Source organism: Sciurus carolinensis, chromosome 7 (assembly GCF_902686445.1).
Source record: "Sciurus carolinensis chromosome 7, mSciCar1.2, whole genome shotgun sequence".
NCBI classification, from domain to species: Eukaryota; Metazoa; Chordata; class Mammalia; order Rodentia; family Sciuridae; genus Sciurus; species Sciurus carolinensis.
This window is the reverse complement of record NC_062219.1, coordinates 26,381,632-26,402,256: the sequence shown is the minus strand read 5'-3', so window position 1 is coordinate 26,402,256 and position 20,625 is coordinate 26,381,632. Positions and strand designations below refer to the sequence as shown.

Below are 20,625 nucleotides of genomic sequence, written 5' to 3'. Positions count from 1 at the left end.
TCTTCATTAAATTCACACTAAAGATGTTCGTTCTTCTATAAAGGAATCAACATATTTGCAAAGGATGCTTAGTTACATGAACATTTTATCTATTAATTCCAATAGAAATATCTGTCACAAAAAAGAAATCCTACTTAACTTATTATGCTATTTTCAGTTATCATCCTGTACTGTACTTCTCAAGCTTAAAAGGATCTCTCTTTCCTATACTTGTTAGGCCAATCTAAATGTAATATCTCTCATTCCAATATTTTTCAATGCACATAAATAAAGAGCGGAGCTAATGTTAAAGCAAGGAACCAAGATCTTAGAGAATGAACTAACCCGAATAAAAGAACTATTTCTCAATAGCTTCAGTTCCATTCTAATCTGAGTCTTAGGGGGAAAAAAAAAAGAATGCCAAGTGTGGGAATAAACATTTCTACCTAGAAAGCACCTGAAGATAAAAAGGGTTAGCTACCTATAATCAGAATGCATAGTTAAGTGTATGAAACATGTTTCTTTTCTTCAGTTCATTTCCTTCCATGATAATCAGCTGTGACATAGTTATGTAACCTAATAGTGGCAGGGACAGAATTAAGTACAGTAGTTGGCACTGGCAACTCATACCAAAGCTTATCTAGGACTAGCTCTCAGCATATCTAATTATAACAACTATTAATAAAGATCTTTATTGATTCCAGTTTTTTCCAGAGTGACAAAAATTAAGGAATTACCACATCACTTATCATTTAGTCTTTCAAATAGTTGCTAATAATTAAATAATTATAAAGACAAAATTATTTTAGATAATGACATTTGAATCATTCTGTAATTTGAGGAAGTTACATTCTAAACTAGACTTGTATTTGTTTTGAACTCTTTAAGTTTCAAAAAATTCTTAAAGATGACTTGGTCAGTCCTTGAAATTTAAAACATTTTTTCCTTTTATTTTTGTGACCATAAAGATGAATAATTAGTGTACCTCTAATGCTTTCACAGATGTCAAGAATGCATTTATTCTTCAAGGTCCAAAATGTGAATGGATTTGTGCTACGGAGGTGGAGGATGACAAATTCCTATGGTTATCAGTACTCCAAAATGCGATCAAAAGCAGTATGAACAAGTGAAAATGGACTTAAGAAAACGTCAGGGGTGCCAATGCTCCCTGGCAAAGACAGGCAATATTGTTCTGTTCCAGAATATCCAGTAAGAAGCAGAATGATTATCTGCCATGAATGATGAGAGGATGAACTAGATTGACTTCATCATCTATAATAAAGTTATGTGTAACATATAAGAACAATGAGCCTAAAATTTTGAACCACTTCTTTTGGTAGTTATTTTTCTTGGACATTATTTAAATTAATTTGATTGATGTAATGAGTCCTAAGAGAACAAACATATTGTGCAAAGATTATCTTTTTAATGATCTAATGAAAATACCACCAGAATGAAAACAGTTTTTGACCATTCTAGAAAGCTTAATTTGATGGTTTGCTAATCATCTTTAAAATTTTCATCAACAATTATTAAAAATATTATAAGAAATATAAGTAACAACTTTCTAAACACGTGTCAATTACATCTTTAATATGACTGTACTTCTCTAGTGAACATAAAAAAGTACCATTACAAAGCACTAAATTTTTTTTGTATTTAGTTTCTTTGTTGCAAAACTAAAACTTAGACCTTCTAAATAAGGTTTAAAAATACTTTTGACAGTGTCAAATTAGAATAGTGCTGAAAAATAAGCAACTGTTATGAAACAAAAATAAATGGAAACCTACCAAAACTTGCCTAAATGGAACTTAGCTTAATAAAAATGAATAAATTAACACAGTTCTGTTTAAAGCAAAGAAACAGTAAAATAGTAGTTTCCTGGGCCTTTAAAGCATTTAGTAGCATGTTTAACTGAGGGTATAACTTGGGGCCACTTGGAAATTTTAGCTGATGTATGCAGTAGTAATATTTATGCCTAATTAAAGATAAATAAAAGTTATATATATTAATCTTGGAAGCTTTTGATTGCCAGATTCCTTTTTGCTTGATAATCAAAGTAATAACATTTATTGGTACAGGGCTGGGGTTGTGGTAGAGCACATGCCTAGCACATATGAGGCACTGGGTTTGATCCTCAGCACCACATACAAATAAAGATATTGTGTCCATTTGCAACTAAAAAAAATTACTAGTAAAGTTTAGGATTTTGATCCTGGGTTAAACAATGAAACTAATAATTCTAATTCTTAAAAATTCAAATTCTCATTAAAAATATACAATTAAAATATTGTATGATTTTTGTTAGTGTGAAATCACACTTCTGATTCTATTATGATATTGCCCTATAGTTTAACATCTATGATTCAACAGACAGAATAACTTCAAATATCTGCTGTTAGCAAGAATGCAAATTTACAAATTTGATCCAAATATATGATATAAAATAAATTGCAAGATAGTATATTATCCCAAATAGGATATACCCCAGAAACTGTTAATAGGAAAACCTGTTTATATGGCAAAAAGAACAAGTCACAAAATAGTGGAAGGTAAACTAGAAATCTTAAGGAATTTCCATTTCTTCTGTGAGTAATTGATATCCCTGGAAATTTAGAAACATATTACTTGAAAATAATCTCTGTAAAACTTATAAAAAAGCTTGAGAGCGTCAATCATGCAAAATGTGGCAATGTTTCTGAGCGGAGAGTATTTATGGAGTGGTTTCACAGTTTTCCTTCACCTTGAAGGGACAATAGCCAGCTTGTAAATTTCTATGACTGCTGCTGAACTGAATTCTCACACAGGAAGAGTCTAAGTCTCTGGTGACACTGATCAAAGTTTGACAAGGAAAACTATAACCTGACCCCCAAATTGATATGTAGAGGAAGCCTGAAGTACCACCTGGCTACTGAAGAAAGTAGAATACTGCAGAGAGGAGTATTCTTCTCAGTAACTTAGCTTAGTAAAAACTGTCTTAATCTAATATAGTTCTTTAAAGTAAAAATTAAATATCAAACTCATTTTAAAGCTTTTTTACAGAATATAGATGTTTCATATAAAATATTAAACCTAAAAGAGGACAAATCAACAGTTTATTTTTGTTTTCCTTTTACAAAGATTTCTGAGTCTATGCTTGAGTATGAATGAGAAGCCCACTCTGTCAATCAAATCTGCGTGTGGTTTTGCCATATAAATATGATGGACCAGTATTATGTTTTCTTGATGTTATAGAAGAGCAGAGGTGGGATATACCAACAAACACAATGTATCCTCCAGAAAAAGTCATCCTGACCCTTTTATTGTTGAAATTAAAAAATAAGAGATACTTAAATACAATGGTGAACATATAGGGCAAAACAGAATCATAAAATTTAATGTTGAATTAAGCAGTGAGCTGAATGTTTGGGCCTCCAAATTGGCTTTAAACCCAAAACCACTTAAAAATGGGGTATGTTCACAGTTAACGGCAATTGGCTTATAGGTGAGAGAATGGTCGAAGTTGTTCCAGTTGAACTTCCAGGGAAATTCTCTCCTCAAGGACATCCTGAAAAAGACAAAGTCCAAGTTATGTTAAAGTATATAAAAACAAAGACACATTTAACAACAGCTCTGCTTCAAGAAAACAGTTGGTGGGCTGGGGTTGTGGTCCAGTGGTAGAGTGCTTGCCTACCACAGGTGAGGCACTGGGTTTGATCCTCAGCACCACATAAAAATAAATAAATAAAATAAAGATATTGTGTCCATCTACAACTAAATATATATATATATATATATATATATATATATATATGAAGAAAATTTGAATTTGTCAAGGAGACTAACAGACAATTGCTCATATTTTAGAAGTATACTTTACTTTAGAAAGGCAGTTTCTTGGGCTAGGGTTGTAGCTCAGTGGTAGAGTGCTTACCTAGCATGTATGAGGCACTGGGTTTAATTCTCAGCACCACATATAAATGAGTAAGTAAAATAAAGGTCCATCAACAACTAAAAAAAATCTTTAAAAAAGGTAGTTTCTTCACATATTGAAAATATGATCTTAAATTTAAATATTTTTCTTACTACATAAATCAGGTAATAAAATGTTATTAAGCCAATTATTAGGAAAGCTAACATTTGCAAGAAATGGGTATTACTGTATGAATTTCATATAAAGGCAGCCCCCTGACTAAACTGTAGACAAATCAGTTAACATATATTATTTCCCCTAGTACTGTTACCCGGTTATAGCAATTTCTGGATCCCATTTTGAGTTCCAGTTTCACAAAGAAATAATTCATTTTGCACCCAGATTTTTTAATCACAATTGATTATGAGGAGTCTTTTCAGGTAGTCACAAAATTCTATTTTTTTTTTACTTTTTTTCTTCTTTTTCTCTATCACACTGATAGTATCTTGTTTTAACCAGAACGATCAATTCCTGTTTGGTGTATTACTTCCAATTTTTTGTTCTCAGATGTAATAAGAAAAGTGATTTTCAAAATAACTTCTATATACTTTTTTCTATGATATTCCTTAATTCTTCAGAAAAATACACATTAACAAATTTTCATCTTCAAGGTATAGTACTAGGCAAGCCTGTTTTAAATTTAGGATTATTCCTTTATAATGGACCAAATTCATAATCAGCTAGCAACTATAAGTGGCTTGTCCTTTGGTCAAAGTTCTACAAGAATATCATTCACTGAAGAGACACATATTAAATGCCTAACATATGCTGTTTTGGAGATAGACAACATGGCCATAATTTATGTAGGACAATCCCAGTTTGCACTCAGTGTCTTGACATAAATATTAATATAACCCTTCCTCTTTTCTCCCATAAGCATCTTGGTCTCTCAATAAATTATATGTTTTGTATCTAAACAGAAAAAATTATGTATCTGCAATGAGTTAATTTTAGCAGTTACTGTTTGGATCTGGAATGTCCCCCAAAGGCTCAAGGGTTAAAGGCTTGGTTCCTAGCTGGTGGTGGAAAATTTAGGGGATGAGGCCTAAGTTGGAGAAAGGTCACTGGAGGACAGAGGTTATCCTTGAAAGGTGTATCTTATCTCCCCACCCCCACCTCACTTCCTGGCTGCCACAAAGTGAGCACCTTTGTTCTGCCATTCCTTCTCCACCACAATGTTCTGCCTCACCTCAGGCCTAAAAGCAATGGTGCCAGCCGACCATGGACTAAAATCTCTGACACTGAGCTAAAATAAATCCTTCCTCCTCTGTTTTTTTCCTCAGGTATGTCACAGTCTCAAAAAGTTGGTACATTACAGTAGGACAGAGACAAATGTCATAGATGTGAACAAAATACTATGGCAAAAAAACTAACTAAAATGTAAATTCATTTTATATCTCCATGAATTCTTTTCTTCTCATCTTGATGGTTTATAATCTTGTTATTTAAAGTGAAGTCAAAGGTAGTACAGTAGGCTCTCCAATTACCTGAAAGCTTATCTGAAAGCTTATCAGAAAGGTAGAATTCTAGGTTCTACCCCAGACCTACTAAATCAGAATTTGCAATTTAATGCAACCCTAGATTATTTATATATACACTGAAGTTTGAGAACCACTGGTTTATAAGACATGAGGGCTTAATAAAGTGCATAAACAATGAGTGATTCTGGGTATAAATATTTTATTCATTCAAATGAATCATAGTACATAATGGGGAAAAAAACCCCTCATTCATCTCAAGTATTGAATAACACTGGAACACACTGTATAGAAACAGCATTTTTACTTAGGTTTGTTTTTTCTTTTTCTACATGTAAGATAATCTAAATTTTCTCCATCCCTCATCTTCTTTAAGTTCCTTTCATATAACCTGAATTGTTTTTGGTAAAAGGATAAACTAACAACAGTCAAATCATCTAAGAATTACTTAGTGTAAAGAGTCATGTATATGACATTTTTCTTCTCTTTAAGTTTCTATATGGAAGTTAAGGAACATTATAGGAACTGAAATGTCTCATATACATATGTAGGGATAAGGCAATGTATATCAGAATTGAGTTTAAAAAATTCCTTTAAGTACTAAAAGGTTCAATGGCTCATACATTTTAGATATACATTTCTCTTGATATGAGGGAGATTTCATACAAGCATAAGACTTGTTTGATCCCCTTTAACTTCCACTACAACTCTGAGGATGTTCTGTGCCTGTGGAAATTCCCAAATAATGTATCACAAACTATATTACCTTTAATTGTTGCTGCAATTCACTATTCAATCTGGCCAAAACTGTGTTGGTTTCCTTATTGCGTCTAATTGATGCCTGAATGGCCTTCTTATCTTTCCCAATGGATCTGAGGAAGTAGAGGACAAAAACCAAAACCTTTATTTCTTTAAACTGTACTTCATTGTTCCCTGATCTATTTTTGAGCATGGAAAGGAGAGGGAACATCTTTTTCCTTATTAACACAACTCAAAACCTCACTTGGTCAGTTTCAATGGTCAACTGAAAGTATATAAGCTTCAGAAGCTTCTATTTATTGTTGTTATTGTTTTAATACTGTTATTCTTCTATAGAATTCTGAGATTTTTATTCTTTTCTCTCTTTCCTTCTTTTTCTTTTTCACTGTACTGGGGATTAAACCCAGGGGGTGTTCTACCACTGACACACATCTCCAGCTCTTTTTACTTTCTATTTTTAAAGGAGGGTCTTGTTGAATTGCCAAGGTTACCCTTGAACTTGTGATCCTCAGCCTCCCAAGTAGCTGGGATTATAGGTATGAGCCACTGTACCCAGCAAGAATCCCAAATTTTAAGTTAAATAGTTTAGGACAGGCACTGACAAACTTCTTTCATAAATAGTCAGATAAAAAATTTTTTAGGCTTCGTGGGCCATACGGTTTCTGTTGTATACTCTATTTTTCTTTTTTCCTTTTCCCTTCTATTCTCTTTTTACAAGAATGTAAAAACCACTCTTAGTTCATGGGCCATACAGAAATAGGCCATGGGCTGACTTTGGCCCATGAGGTTCAGTCTGCCAACCCTGATCTAGAACAACCATAAGTAAAATATGTCATTCTAACACTATTATTTAAAAAAATTCCTGCCCCAGGGTTTACAACAGGGTGTTAAAATGGAATTGGAATTCAATTTAATAATAAAGGGGAAAATGTGGGAAGACTATTCTACCTATTCAGAAATGAGGAAGCTAAAAACTTCTGCTCATCTGAAGAATTAGTCTGACCATTAATTTCTTTCAGTCTGGTGTTTTTAATGATTGTACTTTTTGTTGTTAGTAATTAAATGCTTAGGAATAATGCTGATTACCTGGGAATAGAAGGTTGTGACGCAAGAACAGCAGCCAAGACACCTGTCTTTTGTGTATGTTCATCAACATCTGGCCTTAATTCATCTTCTGATTTTAACCTTCTTCGAACAGGTTTAGGTGGTGGAGCAAGAGGTGTTGTGCCTTTGCTCTAGAAGACAAGAAATCCATTAATAATGGAAATTTCCTGAAGGCATTCATGGTTAGCTAGCACTCTGCCAACACTGTTTGCTTTCTTTAAGCTACTTGTTCTTAAAAATTAAAAGCTGGCTGTCCTACTCTGAAATAATTCATCTATTTTTCAACACTAACTTAAAATGTAACAGAAAAGAATGCTTCTAGTTGATACCACAATCATGAATGTATCCACAATACAAATTTTTTAAACAGAGTAACATAAGCTCCTTGGAGTCCAAATCTGATAAAAGACTGAAGAAATCAGTTTTAACATAAACAAGCTACGTTTCAATATATATCTGTTCAATAAATAAAGAAAATCTCCATAAATATATATTCATTTTCAACACAGGAAATCTTATTCAAAAATACTAAAATACATCATCTTAAAGAGTGAAATAATTTATGATAAAGATGTGGAAAGTCATGCAATTATTAAATACCACTAAAATGCACAGTAATTATAACTCTTGAAAATGAGTAGACACTTTTTTGGGGTTTGTGAATCTGCCTCCAATAGAATCAATTAAAACTAGGTTATTTCAGTGTTTGGTATAACCTGATTCTGTAAATAAATAAAAACAAGGGTCAACTGTCATCTTTTTACTTAAGTGCTTTTTAAAATTTTTGTGATGAGCTGAAAAAAATAACATCATTTAAAAATATCACAGAAGTACTAATATAGTAAAAAATTAAGTGTCCAAAAAGCAGAATTTAAGCATGTTATAGAAATACATCCTGTTTTAAGTAACTTGGGTATATGGGGATAATAGAAGGAAAAAAAAAGTTATCAAAATTACTCCCTCAAGGGAAATGAATATTGAATTTGCAATTTGAAATGCATAAACGAGATAAGGATTTACAAAACGAAGGGAGAAAGATGTTAGAAAGCAAGTATGGTAAAATATTAATGGTATAATCAACACTGGGTTTACTTATGTACAATGTGAAGTTCTTTCTCTATAAAGGACTTTTTGCATACCACATTGGCAGGAACACTAGCAGCTGTCTTTTCTTCTATTTTACTATCAGTTTTGGCAACTCGAAGAGAACTTGCAGGATCAGAAGCTTTTTCAACCTAGAGATGAACACATTATTATGTTAACAATATATAAGTAATATATAATTATGCACGAATATAGTATATGTAACAAATCAGAGTAAAATTTAATATTCTGAAAAATATCTAATATTCAGAAAACTGAGATCTCAGAGGATGAGAAGGAACTTGAAAAAAACACATTAAATGTCCTTTCTCCAGTATTAGAGGGAAGAGACCTTTCTCCAATATTAAAGGGAAGAGAAGGGGGAAGGTCAACATTGATGGGGGAAGGAAGGGTGAATAAGGATGCAGTCACTGTACTGACCCTCCAGGTGGTGGCTGGAAAGTTCTTATGGTTGGGGAGGGAATGCACCCAGCCAGAGATGTGAGTACCAGTACTCTTACACATCTGCACTTGCCCTCAGACCCATTCCTGCCTTCCTAGGTGCAGCCCTTTTCACCTAATGGCCAGGCAGAAAGTTATATGTTGAAATTAGTGGCCAGTAGGAAATTTTCCACAGATCAAATCTATATGACACATTTATCTAAGCCGTGCTAGTCAAATAAATAAACATGGCTTTTTGAATCTGATGGAGAGGCTCAACATTGGTTGAAACAATTAGTATAGAGATTTCAGAATTCTTCTAGTCCCTTCAACTTTATATTTATACCTAGTGGTTTAAGTCAGATTTTTAGTAATACTCTTTGCCACTAGAACTATAGCAGGGACTCCTGGAAAGCAGAGTACATTTTGACATTGTCTAGTTTGTAAGTTTGCCTAACTAAGGCGACTTATGCAAACTGGATAAACGTCATAGTAACCATGGCCTCTTATTTCACAGAAATCTTTACAAATCACACAATCAGATGCTTAGCATTAAACCCTGGAGAAGTGTTTTATCCAGGACCAGCTAGCTGTGTTTTTGTCTTTTCACACCATACCAGATTCAGATTCTTAGCATTATACTGCAACCAACAGGTATCAGAGGCCAAGAAAAAAAGTTGAGAAGCACTGACCCAAGACAATATGAATACACCTAAAGAGGGAACAGCCCATATTTTACTCATTGGTGTGCCACCTACAATTTGTCTTATCAGGAGTTCCGTTCACAGATAGGCTTTAAGAGCATGATATGGGAAGAGAATGCCACAAATTAGCTAAGCCTTTGAAAACTGACCGGCAAGACCTCTGAATGTTTCTCAGTTTCATCATCTTGTTCTTCATTTACATTTGATGCAGCAAACACTTCAAATTGGCTGAAATCTGCAAAATTTGGTTGCTCTGGTATCTGCTGAGGTGAGGTACTAGTGTGAGTCATTAGGCCATCAGCATCTACTGGACGATGTACAGTGGGACCAGGAGCCTGGATAATGGTTTAGAACAGAGAAACTCATTTTTTTGGGGCATATCAGTACCACAAAGCAGTCTATTTTTTCTTTGAAAATATACTGTAAAATATATTACAACATATTAGCTGTATTGTAGTATATTTTAAATTACCTTATAATAAATTATGTATATTATCGTAAATTCATGTAGTATACTACAATGACATTTAATTATAAATGAATCTTTAAACCATCAGTGAAAAGCAGACACTCGAAAGCATTAAGATGATAAAGCTCCAATAAAGATACTTTTTCAAAGTTTTTATTGAAAAAAAAAAAAAAAGTACATTAAAGGAGAGAGAGGGTCTGGCCCTGCCCAATTCTTGCATTTTCCCCCCCTTAATTGGGATATTGCACAATAGTTTGTGCCTCTAAAAAGTTATTTTGAAAAATGCTTCTTTATGTTTCTGTAAAAGGCAGTTATTTTTGAAGTGCAAAAGAACTATTCTCCCAACAGGTCAGGTGCACTTCCCACTTTTTTCAATTCGTCCAACACTGTACCAATGCTGCTAAAATCTTCAGTCTAAAAATCATTTACTGAGTATCTACTTTGTGCCAGGCACTGTGGATATAAGAGTGAACAAAACAAATAAGGCTCATCCACTAATAAAGGTGACAGTTCATGCAGGATAAGAGATAAACAATTAAACAAGGAATTAAAACAAGAGTGTGAGAGGTTTTAATGACAAAAGAATTAAAGGATGCTATAGGAATATATCAGAAGTCTCTTCGCTATTTACCCTTTAAATTTTTTCCATCACTTAGGAGATACTCTGCCTCCTCCCTTCCTGTCTAGCTTACTTTTTCATTCCCACATGTCCACTCCAGTTGTTATGCACTAACTGGTTTTCCTCTGAAGAATGACAGGCTGACTGAACATGCCTTCTCTCCAGAAAATACTACTGTATCTTTCAAGTCCCTGTTCCAATCTTTCTTCCTTCATTTTACTTTTACCTTCTCATGTCATTCTTGACTTTACTACCCACTAAATCCGTTCCAAAGCATTTTATAAGTATATCTACTGCAGCATTTCAGTTCTCCCTAAAAGGGATGCAGAGGTCTTTTAACACTTCTTTCACTGAAGTAGGAACATATCCAGGGAGATGCAGTGGGATTACTCTTGTAACTGCTAGACCCCAGGGTATTAATGGACAGGCAGCTCATATCTAAAATCTACTATTCTTTTGCTAAGTTCTCCTTTATCAAGATAGTATTGTTTGCTTCACTTTGTAATAAAGTTTATTAAATTGCTTTATTTGTAGGATTTTTTTCCAATATTTTTTCATTACAAACATTCTGTATGTTACATAACATTCTGTATGTGTTTTTATTTTTTTCTCTTTCCACATTTTTATTGGTACATTACAGTTGTACATAATGATGGGATTTCTTGATACATATTTGTATACATGCACACAATCTAACAATATAATTTAGTCAATATCACTCCCTAGCACTTCTTCCCACTCCCCTCCTTCCACTCATGGTCCTTTTACTCTACTGATCCCCCTTGGATTTTCATTAGACAAAACCACCCTACCCCCTTTCTTTTCCTTTTTCCTCTCTAGTTGCAACGTGAGAGAGAAACATACAATCCCTGACCTTCTGAGTTTGGCTTATTTCACTTGACATAATGGTGTCCAGTTCCATCCACTTTTCCTGCAAATGACATAATTTCATTTTTCTTTATGGCTGAATAAAACTCTATTGTGTATATATACCACATTTTTCTTTATCCATGCATCTGTTGATGGAACACTAGTCTGGTCCCACAGTTTGGCTATTATGAATTGTGCTGCTATAAACATGCGTATACATGTGTAACTATAATATGATGACTTTAGTTTTCTTTTTTCAGTACAGAACATTTTTTAAAATATTTTCAATTTGCTATTAGTTGAATCCACAGATGTAGTACACATGGATACAAAGGGCTGGTTGTACTTTTTTTTTGTACCCAAACTGACATTATTTGTATGCACAGTTCATTAGCTCAAGTGTTTAGAGAACCACGCAATAAACTTAAACCTTATATAAGCGAATTAACTAGCCTGAATTCTCTGGGCAGAAAATTACCTAAATGTAGACCCAGTGTACTCTCTGGCATTTGTATGACTTTAATTCTTTAGGATAAGTACTGAGGAGTAGTACAGCTGGTCTTATGGAGGTTCCATGCCCAGTCTTTTGAGGAACCTCCATAATGATTTCCATACTGGTTGGACTAATTAACAATCCCACAAACAGTATAAAATTGTTCCTTTTTCTTAATTCTCTCCAACATTATCATTTGTATTCTTTATTTATTTATATATTTTTTGGGAAAGATTCAAGGTATTTTATTAACAGCTACTACAAACAGTAAGATAGCTCAATTAGATTACCAAGTACAAAATCAACATACAAAAATCAGTAGTTTACATATATTCAAACAGTCTTTTGGAAGATTTAATGGAAGAAAGGATTTCATATATAACAGTAACAAATATATTAATGTTTGTCAATAAAAATGTGAGACCTATTAAAAATAAAAATTAAAAGAACACTGAAGGCAAAAAAATAGGCTTTCTACAAACAGAAGGACCATATTTTTGTGTAAATTAATTTGTAGATTTAACAAAATTTCAATGAAAACTTAACAGTTTTAAGCTATACCACATGATGCTAAATTTAGTGGAAAAAAAAAATAGAAGTGGGACCAGCACTAAAACACATTAAGGCATTTTTAAAAGCCTAAATAATTTGAGTATCATACCAGTCTATTAGCAAAACAGAATGCCCAGAAGTAAGTACACTCAGATACATATAGAAATTGAATGTATAAAGATGACAACATCTCAAATCACTGGGAAAAAGAAGTAGTCAATAAATGTTATTGGTATAATTAAAGTCTGCTGATATCCATATTGGTTTTCCCCTATATGTAATCTGATGCTTTTCTCTCACAGTCTTTAAAATTCTATCTTTATTTGGATATTTTTATTATAATGTGCCTTGCTGTGGATCTGTTGTGATTTTGTGCATTTGGTGTTCTGTAAGCCTCTTGTATTTTATTTTCCATTTCATTCTTCAGGCTTGGGAAATTTTCTGGTATTATTTCATTGAATAGGTTGTTCATTCCTTTGGTTTGTACCTCTGTCCCTTCCTCAATCCTGATAATTCTTAAATTTGGTCTTTTCAAGATGTTCCATAGTTCTTGGCGGTTTCATGCATGATTTCTTACCATCTTCTCTGTGTGGTCAACTTTATTTTCAAGATTAAATATTCTGTCTTCATTGTCTGAGGTTCTGTCTTCTAAGTGATCTAGTCTGTTGGTGTTGCTTTCAACTGGGCTTTTTATTTGGTTTACTGTTACCTTCAAGGATTTCTGTTTGATTTCTTTTTCAGAATCTCTCTTTGTTGAAATGATATTTAGCTTCCTGCAGTTGCACTTTCAACTGTTTACCCGAGTGATCATTCATTGCCTGCATTTGCTCTCTTATCTCATCTTTTGCTTCTTGAATCATTTTAATTAAGTATATTCTGAACTCCTTTGACATTTCTTCTACCATGCTGTCATTGGATTCTATTAATATAGAATCTTGGTTTGTTTGGAACACTTTTTTCCCTTGTTTTTTCATGTTGTTCACATATCTTCCCCTCTAGCAGTGCAGATCTGGGGTGTTGCAGTTCCCCGCTATAGGCTTAGAGTGACCCTGCAGGTTTCCAAAACCTCTTCTTTAAGAGGGAGATCAATATTAGCAGCACCCAGTACAGACAATATGCAGCCCTAAACCAAAGAGCCCCTATGAAGATATTATTATTGTCATAATAAACAGAGAGGATGAGTCCAATTATTATCTTCAGTATAACAAATAGATTTGCAATGAGGTCTACAATTTCTAATGGTGGACAAAGAGAATGGGGAGGGATGTAGGATGTAAACTGTTAATGGGATAAGAAAAGAGTATATAAAAGTACTAGATCATAGGAAGAGTGAAAGTGGAATCAAAAACGGTTGTTAGCATGAGAAAAGGGAGAAAGATACGCTGAGGAAACAGGTAAACAAAAGGAAAATAGAGTGAGAAAAATAAAGAAATAAAAACTTAAAAATTTTCAAAGAGGAGAAAAAACAAAAACAAAAACAAAAACAAAACTACACTCTAACAGTCATATTCTATTCAAACCTCCCAGTCTTTAGTTGCCTGATACATGAGAGATACCTGAAAATGAGCTTCCAGCCTCCAGCAGGCAACTCAGGATGGGACTGGCTACATCTAGAAATGGAAGCTACCACTTTCAGGATAATCCAAGATGGCTACACTGGCTTCCACACATATTGGCAAATGGAGACTTGCAGTGCAGGGCATGGGCGCTGAGTCTGTGTGGGGTGCAGTTGGTTGGGCTGGGGGTCCTGGAGGTGGGGCGTGGTCAGTCAGGCTGAGGGGTCTTGTAGGTCCTGGCTGTCGTCCCAAAAGGGCAGCAGCCACATATAACCAAACCTGCAGGTACTGTGACAGTGGACTTCCAGGCAACAGCAGGCACCTGGCAATCCACTGGTGGTCTGTGGGCAGTCTGCGGGCTACCAGGCAGGTGGACCTCAGGCGGTGGGTGATAGGTAGGTGAAAGGCAGGCAAGAGGCAGGCAAACAGGCAAATGGCAGATGATAGGTGGCAGTCAATGAGTGATCTGCACTCAAAAGGTAGTTATTATGCTGGCAGACTGCAGGTGACTGAGGTGGACAAATGGGGTAAACAGCAGGGGATCCATGAGCAGCAAAGACCGCCTCACAAACAGATTTCCACTTCTTGAAATTTGAGTTACGGAGTGACAAAGAATGCAGTCTCCCTCTAGTCCGCCATCTTGGATCTCCTGATTATTATTTGTATTCTTGATGACTGACATTCTGACTGGTATGAGATGAAATCTCAGTGTAGTTTTGATTTTTCTAATTGGATAATGACGTTGAACAGGTTTTCATATATTTGTTGGTCATTTCCATTTCTTCTTCTGAAAAGTGTCTATTTGCTTCATTTACCCATTTATTAATAGGGTTATTTGATTTTTTTGGTGTTTGAGTTCTTTATAATTTTTAGATATTAATTCTCTGTTAAAAGAGTAGCTAGGGGCTGGGGAGATAGCTCAGTCGGTAGAGTGTTTGCCTTGTAAGCCCAAAGCCCTGGGTTCGATCCCCAGCACCGCAAAAAAATAAAATAAAATAAAATAAAAAATTAAAAAAAGAGTAGCTAGTAAAGATTTTCTCCCAGTCTGCAGGTTCTCTCTTCACATTCCTAATTGTTTCCTTTGCTGTGAAGATTTTTAATTTGATGCCATCCCATTTATTAACTCTTGGTGTTATTTCCTGAAGTTTAGGGATCCTACTGAGAAAGTCATTGCCTGTGCCTGTGTGCTGTATTGTTGACCTTCTTTTACTTCTAGGAGTTGCATAGTTTCTGATCAAATTCCTAGGTCTTTGACCCATTTTGAGTTGACTTTTGTGCAGACAGAGAATGGGGGTCTAGTCTCATTTTTCTACATATGGATAACCAGTTTCTCCAGTACCATTCATTGAAAAGGCCATCTTTTCTCCAATGTACGTTTTTGGCATTTTTGTCAAGGATTAGATGACTGTAGATTTGTGGTTTTGTCTCTGTATCTTCTATTCTGTGCCACTGGTTTATGTGTCTGTTTTTATGCCAGTACCATGCACTTTTTGTTGCTACAGCTCAGTAGTATAATTTGAAGTTTGGTATTGCGATGTCTCCAGCATTGCTTTTTTGTCCTAGAATTGCTTTGGCTATTGAGACTTCATTCTTCCAAATGAAATTTTAGGACTGTTTTTTTCTAGATCTGTGAGGAATGCCATTGATATTTTGATGGGGATATTTTGACTGAATCTGAATATTGTTTTTGGCAGTATGGCCATCTTGACAATATGAATTCTGCCTATCCATGAGCATGGGAGGTCTCTCCATCTTTTTGTGTCTTCTTTAATTTCTTTCTTTAATATTCTTTAGTTTTCATTGTAGAGGTCTTTCACTTCCTTGGCATTTCTTTCTTTCCTTTTCTTTCTTTCTTTCTTTTTTTTTTTTTTTTTGAGCCTATTATGAATGGAATTGTGTTTCTAATTTCTTTCTCAGCAGATTCAATGTTGAAAACAATATACACTGACTTTACTTTTAAGGATCTTTCAAGAAATAACCCAGGTTATTATTGAAATCCTTATCTTCCAAAATCCTTATCTTCATTGAATGAATACTCATTAAGGATAATTATTAGGTGATTCCTGATGTTCCAAAACAAATGTATAATATAATTAAACATCCAACAGACAAATTGATCATGAGGACTATAATACCAACATTTAGTAACGAGTACCTTGGAGAATTACCTGTGAGGGCTGCGGTCTTGGAGGCACTGCAGGAGGTTGGGCAACAACTCCAGCCTGTTGTTGTCCTGTGTGAATATGCAAGTCTTCTTTTTAGCAAATATATAGTCACTTTGCTAATAGAAAAAACAGGCTGAATCAATGTGACCACATGACAAACATTTCTAAGAATGATAATTATAGGATGGTGAATACTATCTTGTACAATAGTCTATATGTGACCCATTGGCCAAATCTCTTGACCATTCCTCAGACCTCATTTCTCTTGTGAACTCTGATACATGAGAGACTACTAATAAGCTCTCCTGTCTGTTTCCATACAAGAATACATTCTTATCTTTTCCCCCTATATTTCTGATTACTATTTAACTATCAGATTTCCAAATTTTTTCTTTTTTAATACTTCACTCTATCATTTCTATGTAAATAATTCTAAACATTACATCAGTCTTTGCTCAAGATCCAGTGGCCTGCTGATTATTTATATTTTTCCTTAGCATTCCAAACTCATAATGATTAAAACATGACCTCATTACCCTTGTCCCTAACATTTCTGTTTCAATCAATGTAATAATAATACTGTCAGTTGTACAAACATTGAAATCTTAAAGTTATGACTGTTCCCTCCCTTTCATTAGCCAAGTTAAGGCCTATTATTCTCCTAACCCTGATATTCCTACATCTTCTTTTTAAATTTCCTGAGTTATATCTCCAGTTTCCATATGTATTATTTCCAATCAAACACACAAAAAGACAGTCACTAAGAAAAACATTCCCCTTCATTTGATGTGACTTTAATCCAGATTTCTTCTTCAGAAAAATACAATAAATAAGACATATTAAGAGGAATGGAAATAAAATGTCTTATGTCTTGCATTAAGTTTAAAACTAAATGATAATATACATTGTGCTTCTTTGGCTCCTACCTGTGGTGACTGTAAAGGTCCGATTCATATCTAAGGATGATGATCTAGAATGAGAGGGCTGTGGCCGTGGGGGGGGAGGTGGTGGTGCAGTGTTATCAGGTGAAGTTCCTGAATGAGACCTGCAAAATTCACCCCATAAAAATTGGTCATGCTATTCATATTGGAAAATTTTTTTAAGTATTCAAACTTGGCTAAGCAGCAAATGACCTTACTAGCATGACATTTTCTCAAGCAGTACCTATTCAAATATAACCATAAACAAAGACAGCATTATTATGCCATGGTTGTTTTATGTTGCAAAGTAAAACATTAAACATTTTAAAAATTTGCAAGTTAGTTGTCAAGATGATTTCAAGTTAGACTGCAAACCATAGGCTGCTTCTCTATTCAACTAAAGGTAATAATAGTCTGAAAGACTATTTTCAAAAAAGAGAAACTCTACTTTCAAATATGGTTTACCTTTCAACTTATTAAAGTTTGGAGTCTGATAAGCTGAGGTGGAACCTGGGTAAACTATCTGAGGTGCCCACTGTGTTTCACCAAAGATCATCTTACTTAAGAGGTGATTATACTTAAGCTCAACTCGCCCTAGAGATTCACTTCTTTGCTACTGAAGTCTTCTTTCTACTTTCAGTCTTCTTCTGAAAAGGGTCTCCATGGATACTGGCAATCTGGTCTTCATATATAGGGATAAGAAGAATAAAATCCAAGATGACTAAGAACTCTTAAGAAACACAGGAAGAACTACATGAAGAACTGGAAAGAAGTAAGCAGACTTCTGACTGTAAAGTTCCTTGGAAATTTTGTATTAGTCTCTTTACAGTCTACAAGCATGTGGCAAAAGGATATTTACCACATGCAAAACATGAAGGGAGAAATATGCTGTCCTGTACACAGCTTTGAGTGGATGGCAAAGTCCTCACAGACAAATCTCTTGCCATCCTCCACCCTATCCCACACAATTTGTTTGTGACTAAGGTTTAATGTAACACAGAAGTTTAGAGTCAGGGGAGTGGGAAGCCCACTGTTGGGCTGTGTTGGATGGTGTTAGAAAACAGAATTCTTTTGGTATTTGCCATAACCTATACATTTATTACTTCAGACTCTCACTATTCTGTTTTGTGCAAAAATAGCTATATTAAGTTTCTATTGCCAAGAAGTTATCAGCTTTTAAACTTCCACAAAATATATGAAAAAAAAACAGGATTTCATTTGATTTTCTATTTAATTTGGAAAGAATGAAAATTACTTGTCCTTTACATATTACCAACAGGTAACCTAAGAACCTTCAGAGAACAAAATAATTTGTATATGGTTCTAAATAATTTTGAGTATTAAATTTCATCAAAATTAAAAAGTGCATCAAGATATTTTAACACATTTTTAATTGACAGAAATACTGACCTTTGACGAGTTACATTGCTCCCGATCTGTTCTGGGTCAGAAGTAAAAGAGTCTGAACTACTGTAACCATCTGCTGATAAATGGGATATGTCCTATTTAATAATAATCATTTCTTTACTCTTTGCTCTATCTAACCCAAACAAATATAAGTGAGATAATATTCCAAATCAGAGATATTAAAAAATTGCGAATAGGTAATGGTTCACCCTAATGTTACTAACTGTAAAAAATTAGGTATCAATCAAATAAATCATGCATATTTATACAGCAAATTATAATTTAAAAAATTAATGATACAGAATATTCAAAATAAGTCACAAAATGTTATATATATTATGATTTCATATTATTCAAAAAACAAAACTACAGATTGAAAATACCTTATTTGAAATGCTTGGGGCCAGAAATACTTTGTTTCCAATTTTTTTACGAATTCTGAAGTATTTACATATACATAATGAGACGTCTTGTGGATCTCTAAACACAAAAATCTGTTTCATATATACCTTATACACACAGTCTGAAAGAAATTACATATGCCTGTGTTTTGACTATAATCCATCACATGATTTAAGTGTGGAATTTTTCTACTTGTGGTGTCATGTTATCCATCAAAAAATTTGGGATTCTGAAACATTTCATATTAAGATTGCTCAACCTGTATTAATACACCCACAGAACGAGAATGAAAGTTGATAATGATTTTGTTAACCATGGTCATTTGTAGAATAGTGAGAATATGAATAATTATTTTGTTTGTTTATGTATTACAGTTCTGCAGTTAAATGTGAATTGCTTTGTAATGAAAAAAGCCACCTTCAAAGAACAAATTTAAAAATATTTAAAATAAAGAAAATGAACTTTAAAGTTGTGAAAAATAAAAACATAAAAAATAAAAATGCCAAAACATATGCTGACAATAATACAATTTATTAGGTAGGGGTCCTTGATTTTTCTATTTCCTCAAAATCTTAAAAAAAACAGCAGTGAACCCCAGAAATTGACTAACAGTTACAACAGAATTTAAAAAAAAAAATTAAAATAGAAACTCAAGGTATAATCTAAAGGAAAAAAATATACACTTTTAAGAGTTATAAATTAGGTACTGCTTATTTAGTCTAATTTCATTTCAAAACTTATCCTTTTGCTTTTTTCTTGTCATATTATGGTATTACTTAATTGGTAAAAGAATGATGCTAACATGAACATATTTCCATCTGGATGTTCGAACATATATGTCAAATTTTAGATGCCCAAGATTGAACTTGTAATTCTTTCCTCACAAACCTGCTATCATGACAGCCTTCCTCATTTCCCAGCTACAGAAACTAAAAGCCCTTGAATCACCCCTGACTCTCATATCTTACACCACAGAGGTAAGCAAAACCTGTGGTCTTTCCCTAGGAAATGTTCAAAATTCAGCCCCAAATCTGACCACATCTCAGTACATCCACTGCTACTATGGCTAGACCAAGCCTCTGTCCTCTCTTGCCTGAATTATTGTAACTCTCTCCTGAACTGTCTCTACCTGTGTCAACTCTGGGCTTCATTTCATCTGTTATCACTAGAACAGACAGAGTGACTCTGTTTAAAAAAAAAAAAGAACTTCAGATTATTTCACTTCTTTATTCAGAACCTTCTAATAGCTTTTCCACTCAGTAAAGGTCAAAGTCTTATACTGCTCCTTTTTACTATTCTACCACTTACTACTCTAACTTGCCAAATCTTCTATTCTGCATCTGCTTGCAGCTCCAGCAGAAGCAAGTTTCCTTTCTCAGGGTTTTACTTGTTCCCTGTGCCAATCACTCTGCCATCAAATGCCATCTTTTGGTAAGGTCTTTTTTTGAACACTTCATGCCTTCTTCCATTTCCAGCTTTATTTTTATACATCGTATTAATTACTTTCTAATGTAAGAGTTGCTCTTTCCCTCTTGTTCTCTTTTCTCTCTTACAGAATATACTCTACATGGGCAAAATTTTTTTTCTGTTCCCCAGTGCCTAGAATAGAACCTTGGCACACAGTATCTAATTATCACTGGTTAAATGAATAAGTATATCCACAAAGTTTTGT

General features: G+C 34.0%; 2 protein-coding genes across 13 annotated transcripts in view; one reads left to right on the top strand and one right to left on the bottom strand.

The window, feature by feature from the left end:
- Ect2l (epithelial cell transforming 2 like) overlaps nucleotides 1–2,061 on the top strand; it is a 97,254-nt gene extending 95,193 nt beyond the window's left edge. For all 7 annotated transcript variants that reach the window (XM_047557314.1, XM_047557316.1, XM_047557315.1 and 4 more), the window contains one exon: nucleotides 982–2,061. In XM_047557314.1, the coding sequence (XP_047413270.1) occupies nucleotides 982–1,109 (128 nt within the window). In that variant the 3' untranslated portion in view covers nucleotides 1,110–2,061. The remainder of the gene's footprint in view (nucleotides 1–981) is intronic.
- A 1,189-nt stretch (nucleotides 2,062–3,250) lies between these two features.
- Reps1 (RALBP1 associated Eps domain containing 1) overlaps nucleotides 3,251–20,625 on the bottom strand; it is an 81,101-nt gene continuing 63,726 nt past the window's right edge. For 4 of the 6 annotated variants that reach the window (XM_047557318.1, XM_047557320.1, XM_047557322.1 and 1 more), the window contains 8 exons: nucleotides 18,555–18,627; nucleotides 17,151–17,269; nucleotides 16,228–16,292; nucleotides 9,650–9,835; nucleotides 8,412–8,507; nucleotides 7,255–7,403; nucleotides 6,176–6,281; nucleotides 3,251–3,526 (listed from right to left, as the gene is read on the bottom strand). In XM_047557318.1, coding sequence (XP_047413274.1) covers nucleotides 3,458–3,526; nucleotides 6,176–6,281; nucleotides 7,255–7,403; nucleotides 8,412–8,507; nucleotides 9,650–9,835; nucleotides 16,228–16,292; nucleotides 17,151–17,269; nucleotides 18,555–18,627 — 863 coding nt within the window. In that variant the 3' untranslated portion in view covers nucleotides 3,251–3,457. The remainder of the gene's footprint in view (nucleotides 3,527–6,175; nucleotides 6,282–7,254; nucleotides 7,404–8,411; nucleotides 8,508–9,649; nucleotides 9,836–16,227; nucleotides 16,293–17,150; nucleotides 17,270–18,554; nucleotides 18,628–20,625) is intronic. The other 2 variants (XM_047557319.1, XM_047557323.1) reach the window with 1 other exon arrangement.